General features: G+C 36.9%; 1 protein-coding gene across 4 annotated transcripts in view; it reads right to left on the reverse strand.

Annotated features, from left to right (window-relative positions):
• znf438 (zinc finger protein 438) overlaps nt 1-15,811 on the reverse strand; it is a 266,265-nt gene that overhangs the window by 93,840 nt on the left and 156,614 nt on the right. For 3 of the 4 annotated variants that reach the window (XR_011885493.1, XM_072253953.1, XM_072253955.1), the window contains exons 2-3: nt 3,844-3,932; nt 2,285-2,361 (exon numbers count right to left, since the gene is read on the reverse strand). The exons of the other annotated variant lie outside the window; for it this stretch is intronic. Coding sequence is in view for 2 of the 3 variants with exons in the window: in XM_072253953.1 (XP_072110054.1) it covers nt 2,285-2,361; nt 3,844-3,932 (166 nt within the window). In the remaining variant the exon portion in view is untranslated. The remainder of the gene's footprint in view (nt 1-2,284; nt 2,362-3,843; nt 3,933-15,811) is intronic. 4 annotated transcript variants of the gene reach the window in all.

A 15,811-nucleotide genomic window follows, 5' to 3' on the forward strand; every position in this document is an offset into this window, starting at 1 on the left:
AGTATGGTGGAAACTCTGGGTGTCAGGGGTCATGAAGTGTGTGAAGTTACCATTACTACAGAGAAGGCATTTAGGAAACTGAAAGGTCTGAAGGTAGATAAGTCACCTGGACCAGATGGTGCACACCCCAGGGTTCTGAAAGAAGTGGCTGTAGAGATTAGGGGGCATTAGTAATGATTTTTCAAGAATCATTAGATTCTAGAATGGTTCCAGAAGACTAGGAGATTGCAAATGTCACTTGACTCTTCAAGAAGGGAGAAAGGCAGAAGAAAGGGAATTATAGGCCCATTAGTCTGATCTCAGTGCTTGGGAAGATGTTGGAGTTGATTATCAAGGACAAGGTCTCAGGGTACTTGGAGGCACATGATAAAATAGGCTGTAGTCAGCATGGTTTCCTCAAGGGAAAATCTTGCCTGACAAATCTGTTGGAGTTCTTTGAAGAAACAACAAGCAGGATAAACAAAGGAAAATTTATTGATATCGTGTACTTAGATTTTCATAAGACCTTTAACAAGGTGCCACAAATGAGGCTGCTTAGCAAGCTACAAGTCCACGATATTACAGGAAGTATTCTAGCATGGATAAAACAGTGGCTGATTGGCAGGAGGCAAACAGTGGGAATAAAGGAAGCCTTTTCGGTTGGCTGCTGGTGACCACTGGTTTTCCACAGGGGTTCTGTGGTGCGACTGATTCTTTTTACATTGTACGTCAATGATTTGGATGATGCAATTGATAGCTTTGTTGCAAAGTTTGCAGACAATATGAAGATAGGTGGAGAGGCAAGTAGTTTTGAGGAAATAGGCTACAGAAAGAATTACACAGATTAGGAGAATGGGCAAAGAAGTGGCTGATGGAATACATTGTCGAGAAGTGTATGTTCATGCACTTCTGTGGAAGAAAAAGGTTGACTGTTTTCTAAGTGGAGAGATAAAACAAAAGTTTGAGGTGCAAAGAGATTTGGGAGTCCTTGCACAGGATTCCCCAAAGGTTAATTTGCAAGTTGGGTCCATGGTGAGGAAGCCAAGTGCGATGTTAGCATTCATTTCAAGAGGATGAGAATATAAAAACAAGAATGTACTGTTGAGACTTTGTAAAGCACTGCTGAAGCCTCACTTGGAGTATTATGTGCAGTTTTGGGCGCCTTATCTTAGAAAGGATGTGCTGAAACTGGAAAGGGTTCAAAAGGAGGTTCACAAGTGATTCCAGAACTAAATCGCTTGTCATATGAAGAGCATTTGATGCCTCTGGGCTTGTATTCACTGGAATTTAGAAGAACGAGGGGTGACCTAATTGAAACCTATTGAATGGTGAAAAGCTTTGATTTAGTAGATGTGGAAAGGCTGTTTCCTATTGTGGGAGCGTCTAAGACAGAGGACACAGCCTCAGAATAGACGGGTGTCCTTTTAGAACAGAGATTAGGAAGAATTTCTTTAGCCAGAGAGTGGTGAATCTATGGAATCAGCTGTAGAGTCCAATTCTTTACGTATATTTAAGGCAGAGGTTGATAGATTCTTGATTGATACAGGGGGAAGGCAGGTTGGGGCTGAGGGGAAAAATGGATCACCATAATGAAATGGTGGAGCAGACTTGATGGGCCAAATGGCCTAATTCTGCTCCTATATTTTATGCTCTTATATCACTAATTCTGGACCAATTCTTATTGCACTAGAAATGTACTAATAGACAAAGAAAGAGCAAAAAAAGCATTTACTAGATACTTACCTTGAGTCTCAGCGTGTTCTTACCTAAGCCTGTTGAGCCAAAGCCTGACCACTAACACAGGCCCACTCGAACAATGGCTGTTCCCATAATGACTACTCTGCTTAAGGTTTGTTTCTTTTTATTGGCGCAAATGAAACTCACTCCCAATGAGACTTGAACTTTTCAAATGGCCCCCTCCCAGAAACGGCCCTGCTCTCTCACTCGCTAATTCATACGAGAGCAAGGTCAACATTAGAAGAGAAAGGAAAAATCAATTTGGTATGCTTGCCACTAAGTGCTGTCAAACAACAACTGAAACTGTACTTCTGATACTATCCAAGGACGAGGTCAAGCTTAGTTGCCAGTTACTGTGCTCAAATGCTCACTACAGCCTTCTTTAGATAAGCAACGCACACAACGTAGACTGGAGCACCATATAAATTGCTAATGTCTTTACAGGAAAAAAAAGCAACAACAACATTAGCATTGAAAGTAAAGAATTAAGCAAATCTGCTCTAAATTTAATTTTTGACTGTCTTGCTCTTAATGTTTACAGATTTCAATGTTTAAAACTAATACTGACTTGATATCATTTTGAAGAATTCCTCTTTGATCAGATTCTCTTGCAATATCTTCAACATGAAGCATTGGCTTTACATCCTGTATCAAGACAGAAATTTTTGGAATTAAATATTTTTCCCAAATTTATGATTTCTGGTCAGAAGAAATAATACAGACACATCAAAAAGGAAGCAGGGGCAGGGGCAAGTTCTTGAATGGACACCTATTCTTATTATCGTGTTTAATTCAGTATTACCTGACCACTTCAAAAAAAAAGGGAAAGCAATTTAACAATCTATCCATCCATCTATTTATTAATTTGGAGATCCAGCACCATAACAACCAGGTAACAGAATGGGATAAAAAGGTAGTCTTAGTGCAAAAATGAAGAGAAGGAGAAGGAGAAGGAGGTGGTGAAAAGGATATTGAAATGTGATTTTGGAAAGCAATGAATGTTGCTCTAACAATGCAACACCCCATAGTACTGCAATGGCCAGTTTAGATTACACCGGACAACAAAAGATTTTCCTTCTTTAATACCGTTGGGTGTATCTTAGAGATTTTGGGAAGCTGATCATGAAAATCACCATGAAATTTACCTATCAGCACCATTTTTTAAAATCGCCTGTATTTGTTATTTCAATTCAAATCAGAATATCTGGTGTCAACATCAAGGAATTCATTTTTGTGGGTCCATAAATCAAATCAGTCATCAATGAAAGGCAATTCGAAGAACTTCTAGTGGGTCTGGAGAAAATCGCCTGGAAGTCATTTAAGGATGTTGCTGAAAATTTTCTTGGCAACTACAGAGCACTAAACTATGTGCAGCTTGACAACATGCTTCAAGCAGACAAAACCATGAACTGCAACATGTCACTCAAAATTCATTTTTTGCATTCCCATCTGGACTTCTTCCCTGCAAACCTTGGTGCTTTCAGCGACAAGCATTGCGAAAGGTTGCACCAGGACATTGCAGTCATAGAGAAATGGATATATGGGCAACTGAAATCCATCAATACTGGAGTGAGAAGCATCAGATACTCAGCACAAATGAAAATCTTCTACAAAACATTTTTAGGTTTGTTGAACTATTGCAAAGCACCAGTACCATAATGCAATTAAACACATTATATTCAATAAAAGATAATGTCTTGTTTCTTCAAGGTACCACATGATACATGCAGTCTGAAATTATATTTGTGTTCAGCATCACGTGGTCTAGCATAACCAAAAAAAGATTCTGAGGAAGCAACACTTTCAAAAAAAATTGTTGTCCAGTGCTCATGTCCTACAGAGGACTTTGTTTCCAAAATCTTGTGAATCATAAGGGGCACATCTATCAACTGCTCAGTCAACCCAAAGAACAAAAGGTGTAGATAATTATAGTCCTTCATTGACAATCACATACAGAAAAAATAAATAAAATTGGCAGTGCAACTTGCTTCAATTTTATTACAAGTTTTATTAGGCTTTTTTTTTTGTGTCCTGGCTCACTGGTAATTTTAATATTTTTTAGTAAAACCATAGGAGAAACGAGAGGAAACTATATTTAAATAAACCAAATTTACTTCCGTTACTTACCTGAAACACCATTTCTTTCTTTGCAGACGCTTCACTAATTTCTTTAAAACAGCCATTTGGATCTTCATTCATCAATATTTGTTCCTTGGCTGTGAATACAATTCAAGAATTTAGATACCATTAGAAAACAGTGATGAGTAATTGCTACAACCTCAGCCAAAACTGAGTCGACACATTTTCTCGAAGAGTAAGATTCTTCTATGTCCAACTAAAGTTCCTCTGGAAGTGGTACTCTTACATCTTATCATATTGCAGAGATAACAAAAAATGGTGCCAACGCCACTGATCAGCACAAATCTGCCGTCAGGCGCAGTGCTGAAATGGCATAACTGAGCAACAATCATCTGGTGATGGACAACCTGCGATGATAAAATGATGACAAAGAATAGCCATCTCCTTTGCCAACAGAAAATCAAATAAATTTTCATATACAATTCCATACTTGAAAATTAGGCAATGAATTCCACTGTAGAGCCAGTGACGCATGGCTGAATTTCACCACTTTCCTAAACACACATCAGGCAACACCAGAGGCCATAACTGAACTTCAAATCCTGGACATAACCTGACGATTAGATCTGCAACATTAAAATGATATCTAACTAAACTATTGCTGAGAAAATGAAAAGAAATTGCTAGATTAGGACAAATTCCACTGACAGAAATTTGGAGAAACATAAAACATTTTTGACCCATGCAAACATGAGGAATTCTGCAGATGCTGGAAATTCAAGCAACACGCATCAAAGTTGCTGGTGAACGCAGCAGGCCAGGCAGCATCTATAGGAAGAGGTACAGTCGACGTTTCGGGCCGAGGACTAACGTTAGCCCTGACGAAGGGTCTCGGCCTGAAACGTCGACTGTACCTCTTCCTACAGATGTTGGCTGACCTGCTGCGTTCACCAGCAACTTTGACATTTTTGACCCAGGTGTGCTATCTAGTTCATTTAAGATTAGATCAGACACGATAGTGCAACATAACTTGGTTTGGAGAAATGAAAGTCTCCTCAGGTAGTGTTTCACTCAAATTCTAATCTAAACATACAAGAAACATGAACTCTGCAACAGGGGTGACTTCAGCCATCAATACTCAGCATTCCACACACTTTGCCAAGCTGACTACCTGGTAGGAGTCCAAGAGCATATCAGACCAATTTGGTACATCACTTTTCCTGCTGTTGTGCATTCTGCAACAATTTCTAACTGATACCTAACAGCCATGTTATAAAAACTTCATTTAGGGCATCTTAAAGTAGTGATGTTCAACATGATTTGTTTCTAAATGGAACTTAACATTAATAACTGCAGTATTGAAGCAAGTTCCTCACAACCTCTCCTAACAGAATGTCTGGTCAACATAGATCACTCACTGAACATGTTCCTGGCTTGTTATTTATGTCACCAGTTGCACCTTGCAAATTATATTCCTCTTCCAAAGGAGCTCCTTCTTGCCCATTTGTTACCCTCCTTCAAGAGGAAATCACGCTGATACATTTTTTCAGTTCATAAATATGAATAAAATGTTAATAATTGACGTCAGTTATTCTTCCAATCTACTTCCTACCTAACAAAAGATGATTTCAAGGAAACTACATCTACTGCTAATACAAGAACATGTTCCCACATGTCTATATCTAAGACTCATGACTCAAGATAATTTAAAGCAGTGGGTAGCAGAACTTTATAGATCAACAAGACATCAAGTTCTATCCCTGATCAATGCAGTTAGTTCACCTCACTAAGACAGCCCTAGCTGAAAACAACTGACAACTCAAACAAAGAAAGGGGGAATTAATTTGGATTGGAAGTTAAACTGTGAATGCTAGAAATCGAAAAAACAGGAAATGCTGGAAACACTTAAATGTTCAAACAGCAAATATGGAGAGCAAAACAAATATATCACTTAATGTAAGGACTCAAGTGAATAATGACCACATGTGTGAGATCAAAGACATGGGCTGTAATGTATGTCGAAAACTGACTGGAAAATTCACACAAACATCAGGTTACCTACAGATGAAAAGTCTGACAAAGTGACAAGGGATTACGTTTGATAACAGGGTATTATGAAACAATTCTTCATATAGATAACTAGGAGTATTTGAACAATGTTTCTAAAAATCATATTTTGTTCTGAGGTTGTTTTCAACTACATCACCTCACACTTGCTCTTATAATTAAAACAAACAGAAATATTAAACATCATTGCAGGATTCACAGGGTTTAGAGATTCAGTTACCTGCTCAGATTCACAGTAGGATAAAGGCCATGCCTTATGGGTCCTCAAAATATATCCTGTTTATACCATACATTGAAAGTTAATTATGTAAATAAACCTTAAACGCAGCTTGTGTTTAAAGAGGCAATATATTCCTTGGTGGTTTGGCTTCCAGCACACCTGTTATAGTGGGTGTGCTAAGTAGATTAACATAATTCTGGGTTTACAAATTTATTCCTTAAACAATTCCTTCAAAATGAGATTTTTGAAGAACACCTGAGCAAGCAACAAATTACCAGCTATTAGCAAGTCATGCTTGCTACAGACACACTCTGTGACTATTTTATTAGGTACACCTGTACACCTGCTTGCTAATGCAAATCAGCCAATCATTTGACAGCAACTCAATGCATAAAAAGAAACAAACATGGTCAACAAGTTCAGTTGTTGCTCAGACCACACATCAGTAAGGGAAAGAAATGTGATCCAAGTGAATCTGGTGCCAGACAGTGTGGTTTGAGTATTTCAGAAAACGCTGATCTCCTGGGAATTTCACGCACACAATCTCTAGAGTTTACAGAGAATGGTGCAAAAAAAAAAGGAAAAAATATCCAGTGAGTGGCACTTCAGTTCGTGAAATTGCCTTGTTAATGAGAGAGGACAGAGGAGAATGGCTAGACTACTTCAATCTGACAGAAAGGAGACAGTAAACTCAAATAACTATGCGTTGCAATAGTGATGTACAGATGAGCATCTCCAGACACACAACACATTGAACTGTGTAGTGGATGGGCTACAGCAAAAGACGACCATGAACATACTCACCTCACAGTGGCAACTTTATTAGGTACAGCAAAAAGTAGTGGATGCAGCCCGGTCCATCGTGTGTAACGTTCACCCCACATCTACAAAGAGCTTTGCGAAAAAACAGCAGCCATCAGCATCCATCATGAAGGACACCCACCATCCAGGCCATGCTCTCTTCTCACTGCTGCCATCAAGAAGGTGGTATAAGAGCCTTAGGACCCACATCAGGTTCAGGAAAAGTTATTACCCTCAACCATCAGACTGTTCAACCAAAGGGGATAACGTCAAACAACTTCACTCACCTCAACACTGAATTGTTCTCACAGCCCATGGACTCACATTCAAGAGCCCTCCATCTTATGTTCTCAACATTTACTGCTTATTTATTCTCTTGGCCGTAAGATACAGGAGTAGGATTAGACCATCTGGCCCACCAAGTCTGCTCCACCATTTCATCATGGCTGATCCAATTTTCCTCTCAGCCCCAATCTCTTGCCTTCTCCCCATATCCCTTCATGCCCTGACCAATCAAGGATCTATCAACCTCTCCTTTAAACATACATAAAGACTTGGCCTCCACAGCTGCCTGTGGCAAAGAATTCCACAGACTCACCACTCTCTGGCTAAAGAAATTCCACCTCATCTCTGTTCCAAAACGACACCCCTCTATTCTGCGGCTGTATCCTCTCATCTTAGACTTTCACACCATAGAAAATATCTCCTCTACATCCACTCTATCAAGGTCTTTCACCGTTCAATGTTTCAATGAGGTCATCCCTAATTCTGCTACATTCCAGGCCCAAGAGGCAACAGACTCTCTTCATATGATAAGCCATTCAATCCTGGAATCATTTTTGTGAACCTCCTTTGAATCCTCTCCAGTTTCAGCATATCCTTTCTAAGATAAGGGGCCCAAACCTGTTCACAATACTTCTAAGTGAGGCCTCATCAGTTTCAACATTACATCCTTGCTTTTATATTCTAGTCCTCTTGAAATGAATGCTAACATTGCATTTGCCTTCCTCACCACAGACTCAACCTGCAAATTAACCTACACAAGCATTCCCAGGTCCCTTTGCACAACAGTTTCTTGTATTTTCTCTCCATTTAGGAAATAATCAATCTTTCATTTCTTCTACCAAACTGCATAACCATGCACTTCCCAACACTGTATTCCATCTGCTGCTTCTTTGACTATTCTGCTAATCTGTCTAGGTCCTTCTTCTGTAGTCTCTCTAATTCCTCAAATCTACCTGCCCTTCGACCTATCTTCTTATCATCTCCAAACTTTGCAATAAAGCCATCAATTCCATCATCCAAATCACTGACATATAATGTAAAAAGAATCAGCCCCAAGACAGACCCCTGTGGAACACCATTAGTCACCGACAGACTATTTTATCATGTGCTTCCAAGTACCTGGAGACTTCATCCTTAATAATCAACTCCAACATCTTCCCAACCACGGAGGTCAGACTTGGAACGTCCACCATACTGCTAATGTCTTTCATGGTGAAGTCTGATGCAAAATAGTTATTCGGTTCATCTTCTATTTCATTGTGCCCCATTCTACCTCTCCAGCATCGTTTTCCAGACATCTAATATCAACTCTCTCCTCTCTATTACACTTTCTGTACCTGAAGAAACTTTTGAAATCCTCTTCAATATAACTGACTAGCTTACTTTCATATTTCATTTTTACCTACTTAATGAGTTTTACAGTTGCCTTTTGTTGGGTTTTGAAATCTTCCCAATCCTCATAGAGGAATCAGAAGTGGAGAGAGTGAGCAGCTTCAAGTTCCTGGGTGTCAGGGGGCGTCACGTGATGACGTGGGATTGAGACGTGTAAATCCAGCTCTCCCGCAACAAATCAGTAAAGTACCATTTAAACAAAACAAAGTTAGTAAATATTTTCTGAAAACTATTTATAAACTTTGTAAGACTACTTTACGATATGCCTCCTAAACAGCAACAAAAGAAGTCTGCTGTTGCGAAGCAGCCACGAGACGGGAAGAAAAAAGGGCCTACTGTAACGATGGAGCCTCAGACTCAGGTTGGATCTCCTTCGGTAGAACAGGGAACAATAGCGGTGGTAACGGCTTCTTCGAAGAAGACACCGGAAATGCGCATGCGCAAATCGACGCAACGCAAACTACAAGAACCGACAGCCACTGCAATTGAAAATGACTCAGAGTCAGTATTGGATTCTGCAGAGAACACAGATGAAGAAGAGGAGGAAGAATTGGAAGCGATTAGAAGTAAAGGAGATGATAGAGATATTTGAGAGGCTATATTGCAGTTAACAGCTGAATTAAGAAAAGTAAGAGAAGAGCTTAGAGATACGAAGATGTGCTATGATAAAGTTATGGCAAGACAGGACAAAATGGATAAGAAGCTTCAGAAGATGGAAAGAGCAATGGGGCATATGAATGATAGAGTGGAAAAAACAGAAAATGATCTGCTTGTCTGGAATTCGGAAAGAAACCGACTCTTGGAGAAAGTGGACATGTTGGAAAATTTTAGTAGACGTAATAATATTAAAATTGTTGGTCTTAAAGAAGGTACGGAGGGAGATAAACCAATAGAATTTTTTCAAAGATGGATCCCGGATGTTTTGCAAATGGAAGAGGAGGTTGGACCAATTGAAATTGAGCGGGCACATAGAGCTTTAAGACCAAAACCAAAAGATGACCAATATCTACGATCGATTTTAATAAACTTCTTAAGATTTCAAGACAAGGAAAGGATTCTACAGGCAGCTGCTCGAGCTGCCAAAGATAGAAAAGGGCCATTGATAATTAAAGGGAACAAAGTTTTTTTCTACCCTGATATAAGTTACGAACTTTTGAAGAGAAGGAAGAAATTTAACCCAGTGAAAAAAACCCTATGGGATCATGGTTATCAATTTACACTGTGTTATCCTGCAACCTTGAAGATTTTTTTGCCTGGTGGAGAAAAAAGATTTTTTGATGACTACCAGAAAGCAGAGCAGTTTGTGCGAGATTCTCTGAATATTCACCAGATACAGGAACAAACCCAGGAGAGCGAGATAGATTGAAGATGAAGATTGGGTTAAAGAATGGACTTGTTGGATTTTTGAAGCTGGATGAATGTATAAATATATTATTAATTATACGAGGGGGGTAAAAAAGGTTAAAACTGGAGGAATATTAGTTGGGAATAGTAATACTAATTTTGCATATATATATATAATGTTTTTTTTGTTGCGGGGGAGCTGGAAGAAGCACTGATCGATTGCTACGCTAGTCATGTGTGCAAGCGTGGCTTTTTCCACGACCCGTAAAATGGAGGGGGGTAGTGTTGTGTATCCTTTCATTCACAACATTAGTGGGGGGGTATTTTGTTTTTTCTTTTTTTGTTTTTTTTCTATCTCCTTTTTTCTTTTTGCCTGGAAGGTTGGGAGGGAGACACATAGCAACATGGTGAAGTTTAAAGAGATTCCCCAAGGAACTATGAGAGTTGAGAAGATAAATAATGTTTTAGATTGGAGTAACTTGTTAAGAATAATGACTAATTTATTGAATTTTTTGAGTTTTAATGTTAACGGGCTTAATGGACCAGTGAAAAGAAAAAGAATCTTAACACATTAAAAAAATGAAGATAGATTTAGCTTTTTTACAGGAAACGCACCTAACGGAAACAGAACATCAGAAACTAAAGAGAGATTGGGTGGGTAGTGTTGTTGCGGCTTCATTTAATTCAAAAGCGAGGGGAGTAGCAATTTTGATCAATAAAACGTTACCAATTAGAATACAAAATCTAATAACTGATTCTGCGGGGAGATATGTGATTATACATTGTCAACTTTTTTCTGAACTATGGACTTTTATGAATATTTATGCACCAAACGAAAATGATGCAAAATTCATACAAGAAGCTTTTCTGAATTTGGCGGATGCGCATGAAAAAATATTAATTGGAGGAGATTTTAATTTTTGCTTAGACCCAGTCCTAGATAGATCAACCAAGGCTGTTATAAAATCGAAGGTAGTAAATTTAACTTTATCATTGATGAAGGATTTAAATCTGATTGATATATGGAGAAGAATCAATCCTAAAGAAAGAGACTATTCGTTCTACTCCCATAGACATAAAACTTTTTCAAGGATAGATTTGTTTCTATTATCAATGCATATTCAACACAGAGTGAAAAATATGGAATATAAAGCAAGAATATTATCAGATCATTCCCCTTTATTAATGACAATAATAATGGCTGATAAGGAAGAAGTGGCTTATAGATGGAGATTTAATTCAACATTATTAAAACGTTAAGATTTTTGTGATTTTATGAAAAAACAGATTCAATTTTTTTTGGATACAAATTTTAATTCAGTGGATGATAAATTTATATTATGGGATGCGATGAAAGCATATCTTAGGGGCCAGATAATAAGTTATACATCTAAAATTAAGAAAGAATATATGGTAGAACTAGATCAATTAGAAAAAGAGATTACAAAATTAGAAAAAGAATCTCAAAGATATATGTCAGAAGAAAAACGAAAACAACTTGTCAATAAGTTACAATATAATACACTTCAGACATATAGAACGGAAAAAGCAATTATAAGAACTAAACAAAGATATTATGAGTTAGGTGAGAGAGCACATAAAATTCTTGCCTGGCAGTTGAAAACAGAACAAGCTTCCAAAACAATAAATGCAATTAGAACAAGGGCAAATAAAATATCTTATAAACCTCTTGAAATAAATGAAACCTTTAAAAAATTCTATTCTGAATTATATCAATCAGAATCCCAAAATGATGTTAACGAGATAGAAAGGTTTTTATCACAAGTTTCTCTTCCAAAATTGAATTTGGAAGAACAGAAGGGATTAGATATGCCTTTTACATTAAAAGAAATTGAAGAAGCTTTAGGATCACTCCAAAGTAATAAATCTACAGGAGAAGATGGTTTTCCACCTGAATTTTATAAAAAATTTAAAGATTTATTATTTCCTCTTTTTATGGAACTAATACGTCAAGCAGAAAAAATACATAAACTTCCAGAATCTTTTTCAACAGCGATTGTAATAGTATTGCCAAAAAAAGACAGAGATCCTATGAAACCCGCATCATACAGGCCTATTTCTTTATTGAATACGGATTATAAAATAATAGCAAAAATTTTATCGAATAGATTATCTAAATATTTACCAAAATTAATACATCTGGATCAAACAGGATTTATTAAAAATAGACAATTGGCAGATAATGTAACCCGGCTACTCAGTATAATTCATTTGGCACAAAAAAGGGTTGAGAAGAGTATAGTAGTAGCTTTGGATGCAGAAAAAGCATTTGATAGATTAGAATGGGATTTTTTATTGAAGTACTAGAAAAATATGGGTTAGGAACATCTTTTATAAATTGGATTAAAACTTTAAATTCTAACCCTAAAGCTAAAGTAGTGACAAATTCTCAAATTTCAACACCATTCCAGTTAAAAAGGTCAACTAGACAAGGTTGTCCACTATCACCTGCTTTATTTGTATTGGCGATAGAGCCATTAGCAGAACTAATTAGAATTGATCCAGATATTATGGGTTTTAGAGTTAATCAGGAGGAATATAAAATTAATCTTTTTGCCGATGATGTTTTCATCTATTTAACAAACCCACAACATTCGTTACATAAATTATCTTCTAGATTGGATGAATATGGGAAGGTATCAGGTTACAAAATAAATTGGGATAAGAGTGGAATTTTACCTCTTACTAAAGGAGACTATAGTCAATGTCGATTAGTAACCCAATTTAGATGGCCGGTAAATGGTATAAAGTATTTAGGTATAAGACTTGATAATGATGTAAAGAATTTATATAAATTTAATTATTTACCACTATTGGAAAAAATTCAAGAAGATCTTGACAAATGGATGATATTACCAATAACATTAGTAGGTAGAGTCAATGTTGTAAAAATGAATATATTTCCTAGATTACAGTATTTGTTTCAAACATTACCAATACAATTGCCACAGAAATTTTTTCAAGAGTTAAATAAATGTGTGAGAAAATTTCTTTGGAAAGGTAAAATGTCAAGAATATCATTGGAAAAATTGACATGTAAATTTGGGTTAGGAGGGTTACAACTTCCAAACTTTAAAAACTATTATAAAGCAAATCAACTTAGATTTATTGCATCTTTCTTCGATGATCGAAAACCAGCATGGATTAAAATAGAACTAGACAAGATAGGAGAAAATAGACCTGAAGATTTTATATATAAATGGGAATCTAAATTGATACGGGAAAAGAAAGAATCTCCTATATTAACACATTTGATTGATCTATGGAATAAGATAAATGTTGATAATGAAACACAGAAATCTCTATTAGCAAGGAGGCCTTTGTCCCAAAACAGACTTATTCCTTTTACAACTTTTATATAATTGGTACCAAAAAGGGATTAAATTTATAGGAGATTGTTTTGAACGAGGTATATTGATGCCATTCGAACAATTAAAGGATAAATATAAAATATCTAATAATACTTTCTTTTGTTACTTTCAATTAAGGGCTTACTTAAAAGGTAAGCTGGGTCAAACAACGTTTTTGCCAAAACCTAATGAAATTGAAATTTTAATACAAAAAGGGAAAATTAAAAAATTTATTTCTTGTATGTATAATTTGATTCAAGAACAGACAATTAAACAAGGAACCCATAAGTCAAAGCAAAAATGGGAAACAGATCTGAATATTAATATTGATGAAACAAATTGGTCAAGACTTTGTCTTGACAGTATGACAAATACAATAAATGTTCGACTTAGATTAGTACAATATAATTTTTTACACCAATTATATATTACACCGCAAAAAATAAATAGATTAAATTCAAATCTATCTGATAAATGTTTTCGGTGTAATCAAGAAATTGGTACTTTTATACATTCTACTTGGTCTTGTTTTAAAATTCAACCCTTTTGGATAAATTTAAGAATCTTATTGGAACAAATTACTGGAACTCAACTTCCACATAACCCTGTATTATTTTTATTAGGTGATATTGAAGGGATAAAACCGAAACTTAAATTGAATAAATATCAGAAAGAATTTATAAAAATTGCATTGTCAGTAGCTAAGAAGACTATAGCAGTTACTTGGAAATCTGATTCGTATTTAAGTATGGATCGTTGGAATAATGAAATGGCTAGTTCTATTCCACTCGAAAAAATTACTTGTAATTTAAGAGACAAATATGTAACATTTTTGAATATTTGGCGCCCTTATTTACAAAAGATAGGATGGCATATTTAAGTGTTCCGATAAAGACTTGGTCACTTGGGGAAAGTAACGAATAATTATACCAAATTTATTCTGAATCCCATGGAGCATGTGGAAACCTTCCAACACCCAGGCGGCTCTTTTCTTCCTTTCTTTCTTTTTTCTTTCTTTTTAGGTACGACTATATATGGGGGGGGGAGGGTTAAGGGGAGGGGGGAGGGCAGATTCTATTTTTTCATGTATTCCTTTTGAAAATTCAATAAAAATTATATTACAAAAAAAAAGTTCCTGGGTGTCAAGATCTCTGAAGATTTAATCTGGTCCCAACATATCGATGCAGTTATAAAGAAGGCAAGACAGTGGCTATACTTCATTAGGAGTTTGAAGAGATTTGGTATATCAACAAATACACTCAAAAACTTCCATAGATGTACCATGGAGAGCATTCCGACAGGCTGCATCACTGTCTGGTATGGGAGGGTGGGAGGGGCTACTGCACAGGACCAAAAAAAGCTGCAGAGGGAGTAAATCTAGTCAGTTCCATCTTGGGTACTAGCCTACAAAGTACCCAGGATATTTTCAAGGAGCGGTGTCTCAGAAAGGAAGCGTCCAATATTAAGGACCTCCAGCACCCAGGGCATGCCCTTTTCTCAGTGTTACCATCAGGTAGGAGGTACAGAAGCCTGAAGGCAGACACTCAGTGATTCAGGAACAGCTTCTTCCCCTCTGCCATCCGATTCTTAAATGGACATTGACATTGGACATTGAACCCTTGGACACGACCTCACTTTTTTAATATATATTATTTCTGGTTTTTTTGCACAATTTTTAATCTATTTAATATATGCATATGGTAACTGAGCTACTTATTTATTATTATAATTATATTTTGTTTTTTCTCTTCTATATTGTATTGCATTGAACTGCTGTTGCTAAGTTAACAAATTCAACAACACATGCCAGTGATAATAATCCTGATTCTGATTCTAGCTACCCACTAATTTTGGTTCTATTATAAGCCTTCTCTGGCTTTTATGTTGTCCTTGACTTCTCTTGTTAGCAATGGTTGTGTCATCTTGCCTTTGGAATACTTCTTCCCCTCTGGGACGTATATATTCTGTGCCTTCTGAATTGCTTCCAGAAATTCCAGCCATTGTTGCTCTACTGTTATCCCTACCAGTGTTCTTTTCCAATCAATTCCGGCCAGCTCCTCTCTCATGCCTCTGTAATTCCCCTTACTCCACTGTAATACTGATACATCTAAGTTTAGCTTCTCCTTCTCAAATTTCAGGGTGAATTCAATCACTTGTCCCTCAAGTTTCTTTTACCTTAAGCTCTCTAATCAATTCTCATTCATTACACAACACTCAATCCCGAATAGCTGATCCTCTAGTGGGCTCAACCACGAGCTGCTCTAAAAGGCCATCTCTGAGGAAGTCTAGAAATCCCCCTTCCTGGAATCCAGCACCAACCCGATTTTCCCAATCTACCTGCATATTGAAGTCCTCCATGACTATTGTAACATTGCCCTGTTGGCATGCATTTTCCATCTCCCATTGGAATTTGTTGGCCACATCCTTACTACTGTTTGGGAGTCTATATACAATTACCATCAGGGTCTTTTTACCCCTGCAGTTCTTTAGCTCTATCCACAATTATTCAACGCCTTCTGACCTTATGTCACCCCTT

Source organism: Mobula birostris, chromosome 3 (assembly GCF_030028105.1).
Source record: "Mobula birostris isolate sMobBir1 chromosome 3, sMobBir1.hap1, whole genome shotgun sequence".
Taxonomy (NCBI): domain Eukaryota; kingdom Metazoa; phylum Chordata; class Chondrichthyes; order Myliobatiformes; family Myliobatidae; genus Mobula; species Mobula birostris.